At 41.7% G+C, this 15,000-nt stretch overlaps 1 protein-coding gene across 3 annotated transcripts in view; it reads left to right on the top strand.

Moving 5' to 3' along the window:
• Positions 1-15,000, top strand: part of LOC143036967 (uncharacterized) — a 94,782-nt gene that overhangs the window by 24,120 nt on the left and 55,662 nt on the right. For all 3 annotated transcript variants that reach the window (XM_076205053.1, XM_076205036.1, XM_076205045.1), the window contains exons 2-3: positions 9,930-11,754; positions 12,655-12,733. In XM_076205053.1, coding sequence (XP_076061168.1) covers positions 10,203-11,754; positions 12,655-12,733 — 1,631 coding nt within the window. In that variant the 5' untranslated portion in view covers positions 9,930-10,202. The remainder of the gene's footprint in view (positions 1-9,929; positions 11,755-12,654; positions 12,734-15,000) is intronic.

Genomic DNA, 15,000 nt, shown 5'->3' with positions numbered 1-15,000 from the left:
GGATGAATGATCTCTTCAGAGACTTCCGTTTGTGCTAAGCAGACTCCACATCCCTATTCAGGCGCCAGCAGTAGTTGTCCAGAAAGTTGACATCCCATTGCCCTTGATAGCGCTCCTCCATAACATCGATATCTTTGTGAAAGCGCTCACCCTGTTCTTCACTGAAGTCTCCACAATTCTCTGGAAAATAATCCAGATGAGGCCGGAGGAAGTGCATTTTCCCTGACATGCGCGCACCAAGTTGGCGGAAATTCTCCATTAACTCATCAACCACCTTCTGATACTGGGAACTTCTATGGTTGCCAAGGAAGTTTGTAATGACTGACTTAAGGGACAACCAGGCAGAGAGTTCAGCAGGATTCAGTACATCATCAAAACTAGTGTCTTTGATGAGTCCCCTTATTTGAAGACCATCAAATATACCTGCCTTAAGTTTCTTCATCCTTTTTCGTTGAAACTTCTGATGGAGGAAAGCAAATTTCCTACCTTCCCTGTCTAATGCCTTTATAAAGTTCTCCATGATACCGAGTTTGATGTGGAGGGGTGGAAGCAATAACTTGCTCGGTTCAACCGGACGGTGGGACAGAAGGTTGTGTGACCAAGGTTTTAATCCTTGTCTTGATGGCCACCCTTGTCTGACATAATGCTGGTCATCAGCACGCCTATCCCATAAGCACAGGAAGCATGGATACTTTGTAACCACCTTGAAGTCCTAGGATGAATCCAACAACTTTAAGATCTCCACAGATCAACCATTTATGTTCCTGATAGTTCAGAGCAGACAACAGACGTTCCATGCTTTTGTGGGATTCTTTCATTTTCAAGTAAGTGCCAAACAGAGATAGATGAAAACTTATTTCCGTCATTCAGAAGAACTGCCTTGAGACTTCTGTTAGGTGAGTCAATGAAAAGTCTCTATTCCATAACATCATACTTCAGACCAAGTAATTCAATCAGATCAGCAATAGTGTTACAGTAGGCCAGTGAAGATACTTCATCAAACGTAAAGAATTTTCTAAATCAACTTTAGCGATCCAGATAACAATAGAATGTTGTTCCTAGTGCCAGTAGACGTTTCTCTCGAAGAGGAGAACCCTGTAGTTGGGCAGACTCCTCGGAAAGGTTCAGATCTCGTGTCAGGTCATTGAGTTCGGCTTGGGTCAAAGGCACCGGTTGGTCGTACTCTTCTAGCCTGTATACACCACACTCAACTGTATCAGTCATGTCACTAGATTCGGAATCAGAACTAGATTCCATGGTGACATTTAACTCAGGAACAGGAAGATCAGGGCTATGTGGGACTGGCTTTATGGCAGAAGGAACATCAGGGTATTGAACATAGTTCTTGTTCTTGTGACTGATGCCTTTTAGATTTGTCATGCAAAAGTAGCAGCCGGTAACGTGAACTTTCGCTTCCCTCCACACCATTGGGGCACCTAATGGCATACTCTTCCTTTTCTTGTTCCTCCAATCCCGTAAGTTCTCTACACATGTTTTGCAGCAGATATGGGGAGCGAATGGCTTATCCTGGTCCCCTAGTTTGACTCCAAAGTAACCTTTAAATGCCTTCTTCACAAAATCCATGATTTTTGCTTGACGTTCTGGAAGAACCACATGACCTTATAATACACGATTTATCAATTCATAATTTTTTCATCTAGCGTTGCGTTGATTTTCTTTTTCAACAATATATATGTACTGTATGTGTGTGTATGTGTATATATATATATATATATACATATATATATATATATATATATATATATATATATATATATGTATGTATGTATTTGTACAACAGTGAATGGGTCCCAGTGATTAGAGATACATTTTAGCAACCACAATGTACTTTAATTCTAAGCCATCAAGGCCGACATGCAGAAATTGAAATGTGGTAGTGCCAAAGACTCGAGCCCCAGCATCCTCATGACAAGTGCGGTAGTGACTTACCAACTAGGCTATCAAGAACTCTCTTGATAGCCTAGTTGGTAAGTCACTACCGCACTTGTCATGAGGATGCTGGGGTTTGAGTCCTTGGCAGTGCCACATTTCAATTTCTGCATATCGGCCTTGATGGCTGAAAATTAAAGTGTATTGTGGTTGTTAAGATATATATATATATATATATATATATATATATATATATATATATATATATATATATACATATGTCTGTGTGTGTGTGTGTGTGTGTGTGTGTGTGTGTGTGTGTGTGTGTGTGTGTGTGTGTGTGTGTGTGTATTTACCTAGTTGTATTTACCTAGTTGTATTTTACGGGAAGGGGAGCTACGCTCGTGGTGTCCCGCCTTTGTATCTCGCAGTGTCTAGTTTGCTCTTAAATTCGTGTATGTTTTTTGCACACACTATTGTGTGTGTGTGTGTGTGTGTGTGTGTGTGTGTGTGTGTGTGTGTGTGTGTGTGTGTGTGTATGTTTGTGTTCTGTGATGAATAAATTCGTCCGAGGACAACCGTAACAAAATGTCAAAAGTATGGAAGGATTAAAAGGAGGCTATGGGTCGCGATCCTGGCTTCCCTTTCACGAGTGGGGGCCGCAGGGTGGGACTTTTGTAGCGTGGAATTTAATTAACCATGCCCTTGGTTCAACTTCGCCGGTGGCAGGATTCGAACCGCCATCCCCTCGACCTCCGCCCCAAGTAGCGACGCTCTAATCCTGTCGACGGCGAATCTATTCAGTTAAACGTAGAGATCTTTGGGTTTAAACGGGTTAAGTTAACTTAACTGGAAGTTTAACCACTTTCACTGCTGCCTGACCTCCAACTTTCACCCTCCTCCTCCTCCTCCTCCCTCCACTCGCCCCCCGACCGGGTCCTCCACATTCCTCCACATCCCACCAAGGAGAGGAAGAAAAGCTCTTGATCAATAAAAACATTAACAGCGAAAATTATAATAATGAATGTCACTGTTATTATCTTCTATCATTATTCATCATCAGCAGCAGCAGCATTATTATTATTATTACTATTATTATTATTGTTGTTGTTGGGCCGCCGCTACTTTTGCGAAGGTCGAGGGTGTGGCTGTTCGAACACTGCCACCCGCGAGTTGAATCAAGGGCATGGTTCATTCCATTCCACGATACCAGGTCCTCTGTAAGGGGCACCGTGCTAGTCTCCCGATATTGGGGGTGGGGGGTTGTCACGTTAAACCAAATTAATCAAAATTATCACTATTATTATTATTATTATTACTATTATTAATATTATTATTATTATTATTATTATTATTATTACTATTATTAATATTATTATTATTATTATTATCATTGAGATTGGCTACCCCTCTTGTAAGGAGGAAAAAAGCCTTGGTACATGTATGTATGTTATTATGAGCATCATTTTTGAGATTCAGAATAAAATGAGTATTTTTTTGTCGTTGTAAATAAGAATTATTTTCATTGCGGTAAGATCAGGCAGATGACAAAGCTATCTCTCTCTCTCTCTCTCTATTCGGAATCTCTCTGAAATTCGGAAACCTTCATTATTAGAAACTGCTTCTGATATTCGGAAATTTTATCCAAATTTTGTAACTTTTCTTCCCAATATTGGAAATTTCTTTCCATCAGAGAGAGAGAACCGTATTAAGGACACATTTTGTGTTTATGTAATTATACACACGCATGCATATACATATACGCACAACCCTCACACACACACACACACACACACACACACACACACACACACACACACACACACACACACACACACACACACACACACACTCACCTCGTGGCGCAGTGGTTAGAGTTCTCGCCTGCCACTATGGCGGTCTGGGTTCGAATCTCGTCCAGGGCTGAAATCATTTCAGTATCGCTGCTCTGCGAGTCATTACTCCAACTCTCGTGGACGGGAATATGTGTGTGTATGTGTGTGTGAGTGCGTGTAAGGTCACAGCATTACCCATAGATCGGTCATACACGAGCTCTGAGCTCTCATCCGGGAGGGAAATAGCTGTCGATCACGAGTCCAACACGTGATCCAAGACCTTGGTCAATCATATACACACACACACCAGGGTGGAAATTAAACAAAATTCCCCCCACAAGATATTAAAACTGTAAGTTCGCGTTAAAATCATATTTGGTAAACATCGGCAGGAAGGCACAAAGCACCATGACGTCATACAATTTTTGTGACGTCATAAATGTTTGGTTTTTCCTTCATCCCCTCCTCTTCTTCCTTCCCTTCCTTCCTTTCCTCCTCCTCTTCCTTCCCCTCCTACTTTTTCTCCTTCCCCTCCTCCTCTTCTTCCTTTCCTCCTCTTTTTCCGTCCCCTCCTCCTCTTCTTCCTTCCCCTCCTCCTCCTCCTTCCTCCTCCTCTTCCTTCCTCCCCTCCTCCTCTTCTTCCTTCTCCTCCTTCCTCCCCTCCTCCTCCTCTTCCTTCCTTCCCTCCTCTTCTTCCCTCCTCCCCTCTTCTTCTTCCTTCCCCTCCTCTTCTTCTTCCTTCCTCCCCTCCTCCTCTTCTTCTTCCTTCCTCCCCTCCTCCTCTTCTTCCTTCCCCCTCTTCTTCCTTCCTCCTCTCCTCTTCTTCATTCCCCTCTTCCTTCCTCCCCTCCTCCTCTTCCTTCCTCCCCTCCTCTTCTTCCTTCCCCTCCTCCTACTCCTCTTCCTTCCTCCCCTCCTCCTCTTCTTCTTCCCCCTCCTCCTTCCTCTACTTCTTCATCTCCTCTTCCTCTTTCTTCCCCTCCCACGTTTCTTTGTCCATTTCCTCCGACTATTTCACCTCTTCTTCTTCTTCTTCTTCTTCTCTTCCACCTCCTACTCCTCCTCCTTCTCCTCCTCCTCCTCTACTTGGAGCACTTTCTCTTCTTCCTCCTTCATTTCTTCTACTTTACTCTCCACTCCTTATTCTATATGTGTGTGTGTGTGTGTGTTTCACCATGGTCTTTGATCACGTGTTGGACTCGTGATCAACAGCTATTTCCCTCCCGGAAGAGAGCTCAGAGCTCGTATATGACCGACCTATGGGTAATCCTGTGACCTTACACGCACACACCCAACTCCCCGCCCACGGGAGTTGGAGTAACGACTTGCAGCGCAGCGATACCGAAAGTATTTCAGCCCTGGGCGGGATTTGAACCCGGACCGCCGTAGTGGCGGCCGGGAACTCCACCACTGCCAGTGTGCGTGTGTGTGTGTGTATGTACCTGAGGACGTGTACATAGACCGCTCTTATACACACACGAACCCAAATCTGTCGATGGTTCAAGAAATGAGGTCGCTTTGAAATGTTATATATATATATATATATGTATGTATATATATATATATATATAATATATATATATATACATATATATATATATATATATATATGTGTGTGTGTGTGTGTGTGTGTGTGTGTGTGTGTGTGTGTGTGTGTGTGTGTGTGTGTGTGTGTGTGTGTGTGTGTGTGTGTGAACGCAAAATTTCGTGTACGTGTAACTCGAGCATAGAAATATATAAGAAATGTTGTGCTCAACTTACATCTCTCTTGGTGGAGCAATCGGTTAAGTCACTATCACTTGTCACGTCCTAGAAATATTATTATTTCTAAGTTTACTTTTGTCCTCTAAACACTACATCTTTGTGCTTATTCATTTGTTTGTTCAGTTGCCCATTCGTTTGGCTTTTGTTATTTAGTTTTGCCTCATTTATTAACACTATTTATCTGCCTATTTATTTCTTCCTGTCTTTGTCTATCTTCTGTTTCGTTGTATTTCCTACTTCGCAGTGGGAAATTAATATTTATTTGTTCATTTTGTTATTCAACTATTTCTATTTTGTGTCGTCTTTTTTGGTACTACGTACTCAATTATCTATTTATCTATTTTTTATTATATACTATTTTTGCTTATTTTTCAATTGGGTAATTACTAATTTATCTTTTTCTGTCAATATTTCTATTTTGTATTTTCATCAAGAAAAGGGTGAAAAACACGAACTGGCAACTCCATATTATTATCACTGATTTTACAACTGATTAATCTTATTTTATCTTCCATTATCTTATCTATAAATTGATTAAACTTGGAAATCAGGGTCTGTTGCACATTCACACGAGTACACACTTTATTCTATTTTACTTTATTTTATTTGTATATCTAATTATCGTCGAAAATCACCATCTGGCAACCTAGATCCGGGTCATTTGCCCCCTCCCCTTCCCTCCCGTCCCCTTTGCCTGTCGGCCAATCAGCGGCCCGCTCGTAACTCACAGTGACGTCATGAAGCGGACAGTCTGACGTGACCTACGTTTGCCACACACACACACACACACACACACACACACACACACACACACACACACACACACACACATATATATATATATATATATATATATATATATTCAAAAACTGTCTCCCTAAAAAGGCAATTATTTCTAACAGACTTTAACCTGTCCTTCGGTATAATAGGTTACGTTAGGTTAGCTAAGTTAAGTTAAATTAGGTTTTGTTAGGTTAGGTTAGTTTCTGTTAAGTTAGATTGGTTTCATTATATAAGGTTTTGTTAGCTTCAGCTCGGTTAGATTAGTTTTCTATGTTAACTTGGGTTAGGTTAGATTAGGTTAGGTTAGGTCAGGTTAGGTTAGGTAATGTTAGGTTAGACATAAATTGGGGACCAATGAAGTACAACCAAAAACAAATGTTCGAGAAACGCTGGTTAACACTCATACTTTCAGAGGGCAACTCTTAGCCTCCCCCTCCTCCTCCTCCTCCTCCTCCTCTTCCTCCTCCTCATCCTCTACCTCCACTTCTGTTACCTCCTCCTCATCATCATCATCATTATCATTCCTGAAGTGATGAGAGAGAGAGAGAGAGAGAGAGAGGACACACACACACACACACACACACACACACACACACACACACACACACACACACACACACACACACCTTGACGTCAAGAAATCACATGGTCCGGATGGAATTGCGAATTGGATTCTAAAAGAATGCAAAGAAGAACCAACGGACAAAATACATAACATAATAAGTTGCTCACTTAAAGAAGGAAAAATACGAGAAGACTGGAAAAATGCTAACATTGTACCAATATATAAAGGAGGAAACAAGGAAGAACCAACTACAGGCCAGTCTCACTAACAAGCACTATAGCCAAAATTTGTGAGAAAATCTTCAAGAATAGATGGGTAAAACACCTGGAAGACAACAATATAATAAACCCAAGACAATTTGGGTTCAGACAAGAAAGATCATGTACCACAAACTTAATATGTTTCTACTCAAGATTAATAGACATAGTGCAAGAAAGGAATAGATGGGCTGATTGTGCCTTCCTGGACTTACAAAAAGCTTTTGACAAAGTACCACACAAAACATTAAAAAAAAAAAAAAAAAAAAAAAAAAAAAAAAAAAAAAAAAATGGAACATATAGGAGGGATACAAGGGAACCTACTAAAATGGATGGAGGACTTCCTGATCGGTAGAAAGATGAGAGTAGTGCTCAGAGAAAAATATTCAGACTGGAAAGAGGTGATCAGTGGAGTACCGCAAGGATCTGTATTGGGTCCAATGATGTTTACTATTTATGTGAATGACATGGATGATGGTGAGAAATGTTACATGAGCTTCTTTGCAGACGACGCCAAACTGCCAAGGAAAGTTAAAACTGAAAAGGATTGCGAATCACTGCAGGAAGACCTGAATAAGGTATGGAACTGGAGTCAGAAATGGAAAGTGGACTTCAATATTAACAAGTGGAGCATGATGGAGTTTGGAAAAAACAAAAATAGAATATCAGGACAATATAAAATTGGAACCAAGGAGGTAAAGAAGGAGAGTTCCGAAAAAGATTTGGGTGTAATTATCTCAAACGACTTGTCCTTCCTACGATAAACAGATAAACAAAATTGTCGGAGAATCCTACAACTTGCCAAGAGCAATAAAAGTGGCATTTACATATTTGGACGAAGAAATGATTTAAAAAAATATTGGTCACACTGATAAGGCCTAGACTAGAATATGAGGCGACATTGTGGTCACCCAGTACCAAAAAGAATATAAAGAAAATAGAAAGAATCCAGAGAGCAGCCACAAAAATGGCACCTGTACTTGCACACTTGTCATACGAGGAGAGATTGGCTAAACTGGAGTTACCGACTCTGGAGCAAAGAAGAGAGAGAGTTGACCTACTGACCATCTACAGAATCATGAAGGGCACAGAAATACTCGATAGAGAGTACTTGTTAAACTGGGACAGGAGAAGCACAAGAGGACATGGAAAGAAAAAAAACATAGCTTTAGAAGAGATCTGAAGAAAAACAGTTTTCCACATAGAGTGGTGGACACTTGAAACAAACTGGACAATGAAATAGTGTGTGCAGAAACCATTCATAAGTTTAAGAGCAAACTAGACACTGCGAGATACAAAGGCGGGGCACTACGAGCGTAGCTCCCCTTCCCGCAAAATACAACTAGGTAAATACACAGACATAGATAGATAGATAGATAGAGAGAGAGAGAGGCGGGGGGGGGGGTTAATGCAACCAACACTTTCCCTACGAAGGAGAGCTTTCGGCCTCCTGAATAAAATCACCTGAACAGACCTATGCACAGATCACCAAAGACATAAACCAGAGGGAAAAAGCTTAAACAACCTGTTCATTATCACAACATGATCATAAGAATAATATCAAATCGTTTACGAGTCCAAACACGGTAGTCATGATCCGGATCAACCAATTTGTTTTTTCTCTCGAACTCGAACGCACAGAAGCTTGCAGGGTGAGGGTGAGCGGGTGAGGAAGGAGGAGAATTCCTGATCGTTTCGTAGGATGATGATGCTGATGATGGGCCCGTACCATATGTGTGACATAGGTTCGCAGGGAATGTCAATGTTACATCTTTTTTTTCCCCTGAGGATGTATTTGCCTTGTATGCTTGTCTAACTTGTATGAGGAGTCGTTTTGTAATATACTTGCCTTGTTGAAAATTTTCTTTATCTTAAATGAAGTGATGAGAGATAGAGATAGAGATAGAGAGAGCCAGTGTGTTGGCCTGCACACACACACTACATATGTTGTATGCAGTCAACATGTTAGAATATTTTAGTGACGCCCCTAAGGACCAGAGTAATACAGCACTGTTCTATAACTATCAACTAAATATATATATATATATAAATTATATATATATATATATATACATAATATATATATATATATATATACATAATATATATATATAATACATATATATATATATATATATATATACGTTGCTGCTACTTCTTCAGTCCCTCCGTTCTGTTTCCTATCTTGTGTCTCTATCCTTGACCGCCTCTACACGCCTCTTCTACCTACCTCTTTGGTGCATTATGGTCCCCCAAAGATAGAAGCGCTGGTTAATACGATGAAATAGTAAACACATACTTGTACACACACATACACACATTTGTGCTTGAGTATATATATATATATATATATATATATATATATATATATATATATATATATGACCCGTGTTTCCCCCTCCACCTTCTCCATAATTTGTCCCAATGTCTATCTCTCTCTCTCTCTCTCTCTCTCTCTCTCTCTCTATATATATATATATATATATATATATATATATATATATATATATATACATGGCACAGCTCTTTGGAAACTACTGCGTTGATGCATAAAATGTTCTTATTTTGTTTTAATCTTATTTTATTTTGTCTTATTCTGATTTAATTTCGTCTTATTTTAGAATTTCTTTTGGTTTATTTTTCATTTCTACTTATCTATTCATTCTATTAATTTTATTTATTAATTTTTCGTGGTACCAATTCAAACGTATTTACCAATCCACCTGAAGCCAAGCCAAACGTTTCCTACGCAAACGTTTTGACTTAATTGAAACGTTTTCTAATTTCACGTATTCTGCCGACCGAGTACACCTAAACGTTTCTATTTTCTTGCAGAAGATTACTCCTAGACTGGACGTCGACTAGTTCCCGGTCCCACATCTAGAAACCGATGACGTTGCGTCTTGAACTTCAACGAGCCCTCACAGAGTGATCAGTCACGAAGAAGGACAACGGAAGAATAACAATAAAATAAACAAGTAAAAGACGAAGAAGAAGAAGGAGGAGGAGGAGGAGGAGGAGGAGGAGGAGAAGGAGGAGAAGGAGGAGGAGAAGGAGGAGGAGGAGGGGGGGAAGAAGATAGTTTAATATGTTGACATCGATGGCAACATGGGCGGAGCCTCGAATGTAAAAAGCCCTGTCGACCTCTTGGCTGTTGGGGTCGGAGCTCTCCTTCTCTTAGCTGTGACGACCCGGCTCCCTTCGTGCGAGGCACAGGAAAAAGACTTCGAGTACCCGGCCTTGGCCGAGGAGGACGTCGCCTATCCCTACTACGAGGATGACCACCACGACTACGTCCTCCACGATGAAGTCTTCCGGAATGCGGCAGCGGAGTCCGCCATCCGCAAGTGCCGTTGCGGCGCCAGTCAGGCGGTGACGAGTGATGGCAGCGGGTGTCAAGAGGCTGACACTTGGGAGGGCGTCAGCTACGCCGATGGGAAAATCATGGGCCTTGACACCAAGGACTGGGGCAACGTGACTGTGGCACCGCTTCAGTGCCCCTCGACTAAGGTCCACTACACAGTCCCCAAGGACCAGGACTTCTACCTCTTACTCACGGGAGAGGTCTACATCCCCCATCTCCACCTCGCGTTCGGCCTCGAGGACTACTGTCTCGAGCACGTCCTCGAGGATGCCAGTAGGTTCGGGTGGGAGGTCCAGGTGTGCCTCCCGATGCCCCGAGTGCCACGGTGTTGTCCTCAGGGGCAGACGCACATCCTGAAGGAGGAGGAGGGGGCGGGGAGTTACTCCTGCGAGGACCACGAGCACAAGGACACCACCTTCACGCCACAGGTCCTCCTCGGCGTCGAGACCCTCCGAATTGACGTCGTCGTCGATTTGGCCGATGTCCCCGTCGAGTGCGACTCGCAGGAGACGATGATGACGAAGGCCCTCGATTCGGTCAGGACCCACCTCATCTATTCGTCCAACGGCACGCAACTATACCAGAACTCCCTCGACCTCCTCCTCCCCTTCGAGTCCTACTGCTTGAGCCAAAAGGCCGAGGAGGAGTACGAGGTTCTCTTCTGCTACCGGGACCGCCTCAAGGAGCACGATACCTTATGCGCGGGGGGTCCCTGCGTTCGCAAGTGCTGCCCCAAGAACAAAATCTTCAGAGGGATCTCCTGCGCCGACTTGGAGGAGGAGGAGGTCGAGTGGAGGCCGACCTTCGAGGGCGTCGGCGAGGGGGAGGACCCTCCGAAGTACAACCTGGTGGAAGGGTTCCCTCTGTGTCGGGACTTCTACGAACTCCAACCGACGCAGAGCGAGGTGGATCGGTATACTCTCCTTCAGAACGGGTCCATCTTCCTGCCGGCGGTGAATCGGTCTTTTCCAGCCACCAGGTACTGCATGGACCACAAGACGACCAACGGCACGACGGTCGAGCCTCTGGCCCTCTTCTGCTTCCACGAGCACCCGGTGGCGGCGGTGACGGGATGTGACGTCACGTCGACCACGATCTACCCGATCGCCATGATCATCTCATGTCTCTTCCTCTTCGTGACTCTGGCCGTCTACATCTCGCTCCCGGACCTGCGGGAAAGGATCCACGGGAAATGCCTCGTGTCGCACGTCTCGGCGCTTCTCGTTGCCTACGTCACCCTCATCGTCACCCAGCTCGGCATCAAGTCCTTGTCCATGAACCTGTGCATCGCTAACGGTCAGTTCCTGATTTTGTTTTTGTTGTATTTAGGTCGGGTTTGCTTGCTGGTGTCATACTTGAGCAATTTTCGATATACTCGAACTCACCATCCCACTCACGCAAAGTGGGAAGTGAAAAACCTATGTCAGTTGCTGCAAGCCGCTTTTTTTTTTTTTTTTTTTTTTTTTTTTTTTTTTTTTTTTTTTTTTTTTTTTTTTTTTTTTTTTTTTTTTTTAGGCCGATGGGATTTATTCAATACCAGGATAGACCTGTCTGAAAATATTATCATTAACAATTTCATTTATCTATTTATTCATTTAACTTTTTTATTTGTTTATTTTTCATTTTTATTTTTTAGGCCAACGGGAGTAATTGATTCAATACCAGGATCGACCTCATTGAAAATATTATTATCAACAATTCCATTAACTTATCATTTATTCATTTATCATTTTATTGCTCAAACTTTCTAAAAAAAAATTATTCAATCATTTATTCAATCTTAGAAATTCTGTGATCTATGCGATATCATCTCACGAACTACGCGGTGTATGTCAATGTTTCCTCTTATGCTCATATAAATTACTTTCATTCTCATTTCATTATAATTCTATTTTCTGTTTTATACTAAGTTAACTTTTAATTTATTTCTACTCACATTTATCTATTCATTAATATTATTCCAGTTTTCATCATGCACTTTTTCTTTATTCCATCTAATTCTATCTTTCTATCAATTTTGTATTTTATTTTTCATTTCTATTTATCTACTCATTTTTCTATTCTATTTTAGTCTATTTTATTTATTTATCTTTATTATTATTATTATTACTATTATCATTATCATCATTATTATTATTATTATTATTATTATCATTATTATTATTATTATTATTATTATTATCATTATTTGCTCAGGGGTGATCCTGCACTTCTGTTTCCTGGCTGCCTTCTTCTGGCTCAACGTCATGTGCTTCGACATCTTTTGGACGCTTAAGTAAGTACCAAATGGTCACCCTTCAAGTTCTTCCCACCCCCCCTCTCTCTCTCTCTCTCTCTCTTTGTGTGTGTGTGTGTGTGTGTGTGTGTGTGTGTGTGTGTGTGTGTGTGTGTGTGTGTGTGTGTGTGTGTGTGTGTGTGTCCCCGTCGACCGGATATACACACATAAACAAACAAAAGCACACACATACGAATGTATGAAAAAATACACACACACACACACACACACACACATATATATATATATATATATATATATATATATATATATATATATATATATATATATTTATACATATATTTTCTATTAGATAATACAACATACTCAGCATTGGATATCTTCTTCCTTAAACTTTCTGTCCTTCTCGCTGTTTTCTTTTCTTTGTGAGGAAGGGAGAACACAATATCAGCAAATGAAACTATAGTGAATTTGGAAACGAAAAGAAATACACTACTTACGACGTTTCGCCTAATATAGTAATGTATTTGTTTTCATTTCCAAATTCACTATGGTTTCATTTGGTGATATTGTGTTCTTCCTTCCCCCCCACAGAAAAATGTATCCAAGAAAACCTGCTCCCTAAATTCACTTATATATATATATATATATATATATATATATATATATATATATATATATATATATACATATCCATACATTTCATAAAACATGAAGTATCTATTCCATTTCGATTACTGACATCAAAGCATAGATAATTTAATAACAGCCTTTCATATCGACTGCCACGTTTCAAGACAACAAGGATGATCGAACATGATTCCTGGGTCCATAATCCTTCGACTCTATAATTCCAATTGCAGCCACGTAGCACCTTAAGCTACGGTTACACTAGTCAACGAAATTGTTGGATTCCAACGATTCGGTTGGATTTCGTCAAAGGTTAGAGTGTGGCCATAGATTTAAGCTATGGTTACACTAGTCAACGGAATGGTTGGATACCAACGATTCAGTTGGAATCCGTCCAAGGTTGGAGTGTGTCCGTAAATTGAAGCTATGGTTGCATTCCAACCTTGGACGAAAATCCCAAATGAATCGTTGGAATCCAACCATTCCGTTGACTGGTGTAACTGTAGTTTTATCAAAGTGACACATCGGTTAAGGCCGTCGTTGATTAGCATATAAACCAGTGGTTTCCAAACTAGGGGACGCGCCAGGGAGGCATAAGGAAGATACAAGCGCGGGGGGGGGGGGGGGCTCAAGTCATCTGCTCAAAATTCATTGTTTTATAAGAATAATACAATCATTTCAAAAACAAGTACCTGCCTTTACATTCTATCAGTCACCCCAACCCGTTTTCTATTAAGATGTATATAGAAAATTAAATACATAATAATGATAATTTCATATCAATAGAAAGCTAGCTAGCCGAACGGGTTAGGGCGTCGTTACTTGCGGCGAAGGTCGAGGGGATGACGGCTCGAACCCTGCCATTGGAGAAGTTGGACCAAGGGCATGGTTCATTCAGTTCCACGCTACAAAGTCCTCTGTGAGGGGCACTGTCCTAGCATTTTGATATGGGCGACGCGGTATTTTAGCTCATAGCATCGCCGCTGCAGAAATGGAAGGGACAGGAAATTTATATGTTGTGTAGAAATAGCTGGCCTTTGGGCTTGTATTATATCTGTGTAGGTTAAGTCTATATTACTCCTGTACTACATGCATATACATCCTCATGAAAGCACAACCTAGGCCCTGCCGAGCCATGTTTCGGTCGGGATGGGTCGTGTGCTTCTTTAGCGTACGCATGACGTGTATATGAGGACGCTAGGTTTGGGTGTCCAGCCCAGTCCTATTCTGTACTTGCCACAAGCGGGTCGCGACTCAGGTCACTCTGCGGCCACTTTGGTGTTCGGAGCCCTGCCCGCCGACCCAGCCTAGGTCGACACTCGCACCTAAAACCAGGATAAAGCCACCAACCTCAATCTAGTCTCCTTCACTCCCTCGTTACCAAAACGCAAGTAACATTCTCGTAATGTTACTTTCGGGTCTGCTGGGAGCCAGAAAGGGGCGTTGTTATAGCTTGGGGACCACTGGTCTAAACTCTTTGGTCTTTAGCGGGTTAAATGGTAAACGGGTTTACCACACACAAAGGTCAGACCTGTTTTGCTTAAGAGGGGATTTACAATGTCTAACGGTTCGTCGAACGCGGTTCGACAGACACGTGTTTAAAGTGATGTGTGAACGGGGTATTTGGGGTTTAACCAACGTGTTCGACAACCAAATACCCCCGTTCACACGTTCAC

This window comes from Oratosquilla oratoria, chromosome 2, assembly GCF_046742065.1.
Source record: "Oratosquilla oratoria isolate Oo_2021 chromosome 2, ASM4674206v1, whole genome shotgun sequence".
NCBI classification, from domain to species: Eukaryota; Metazoa; Arthropoda; class Malacostraca; order Stomatopoda; family Squillidae; genus Oratosquilla; species Oratosquilla oratoria.
The sequence above is the reverse complement of the archived record's forward strand: the minus strand, read 5'-3'. Positions and strand labels throughout refer to the sequence as shown.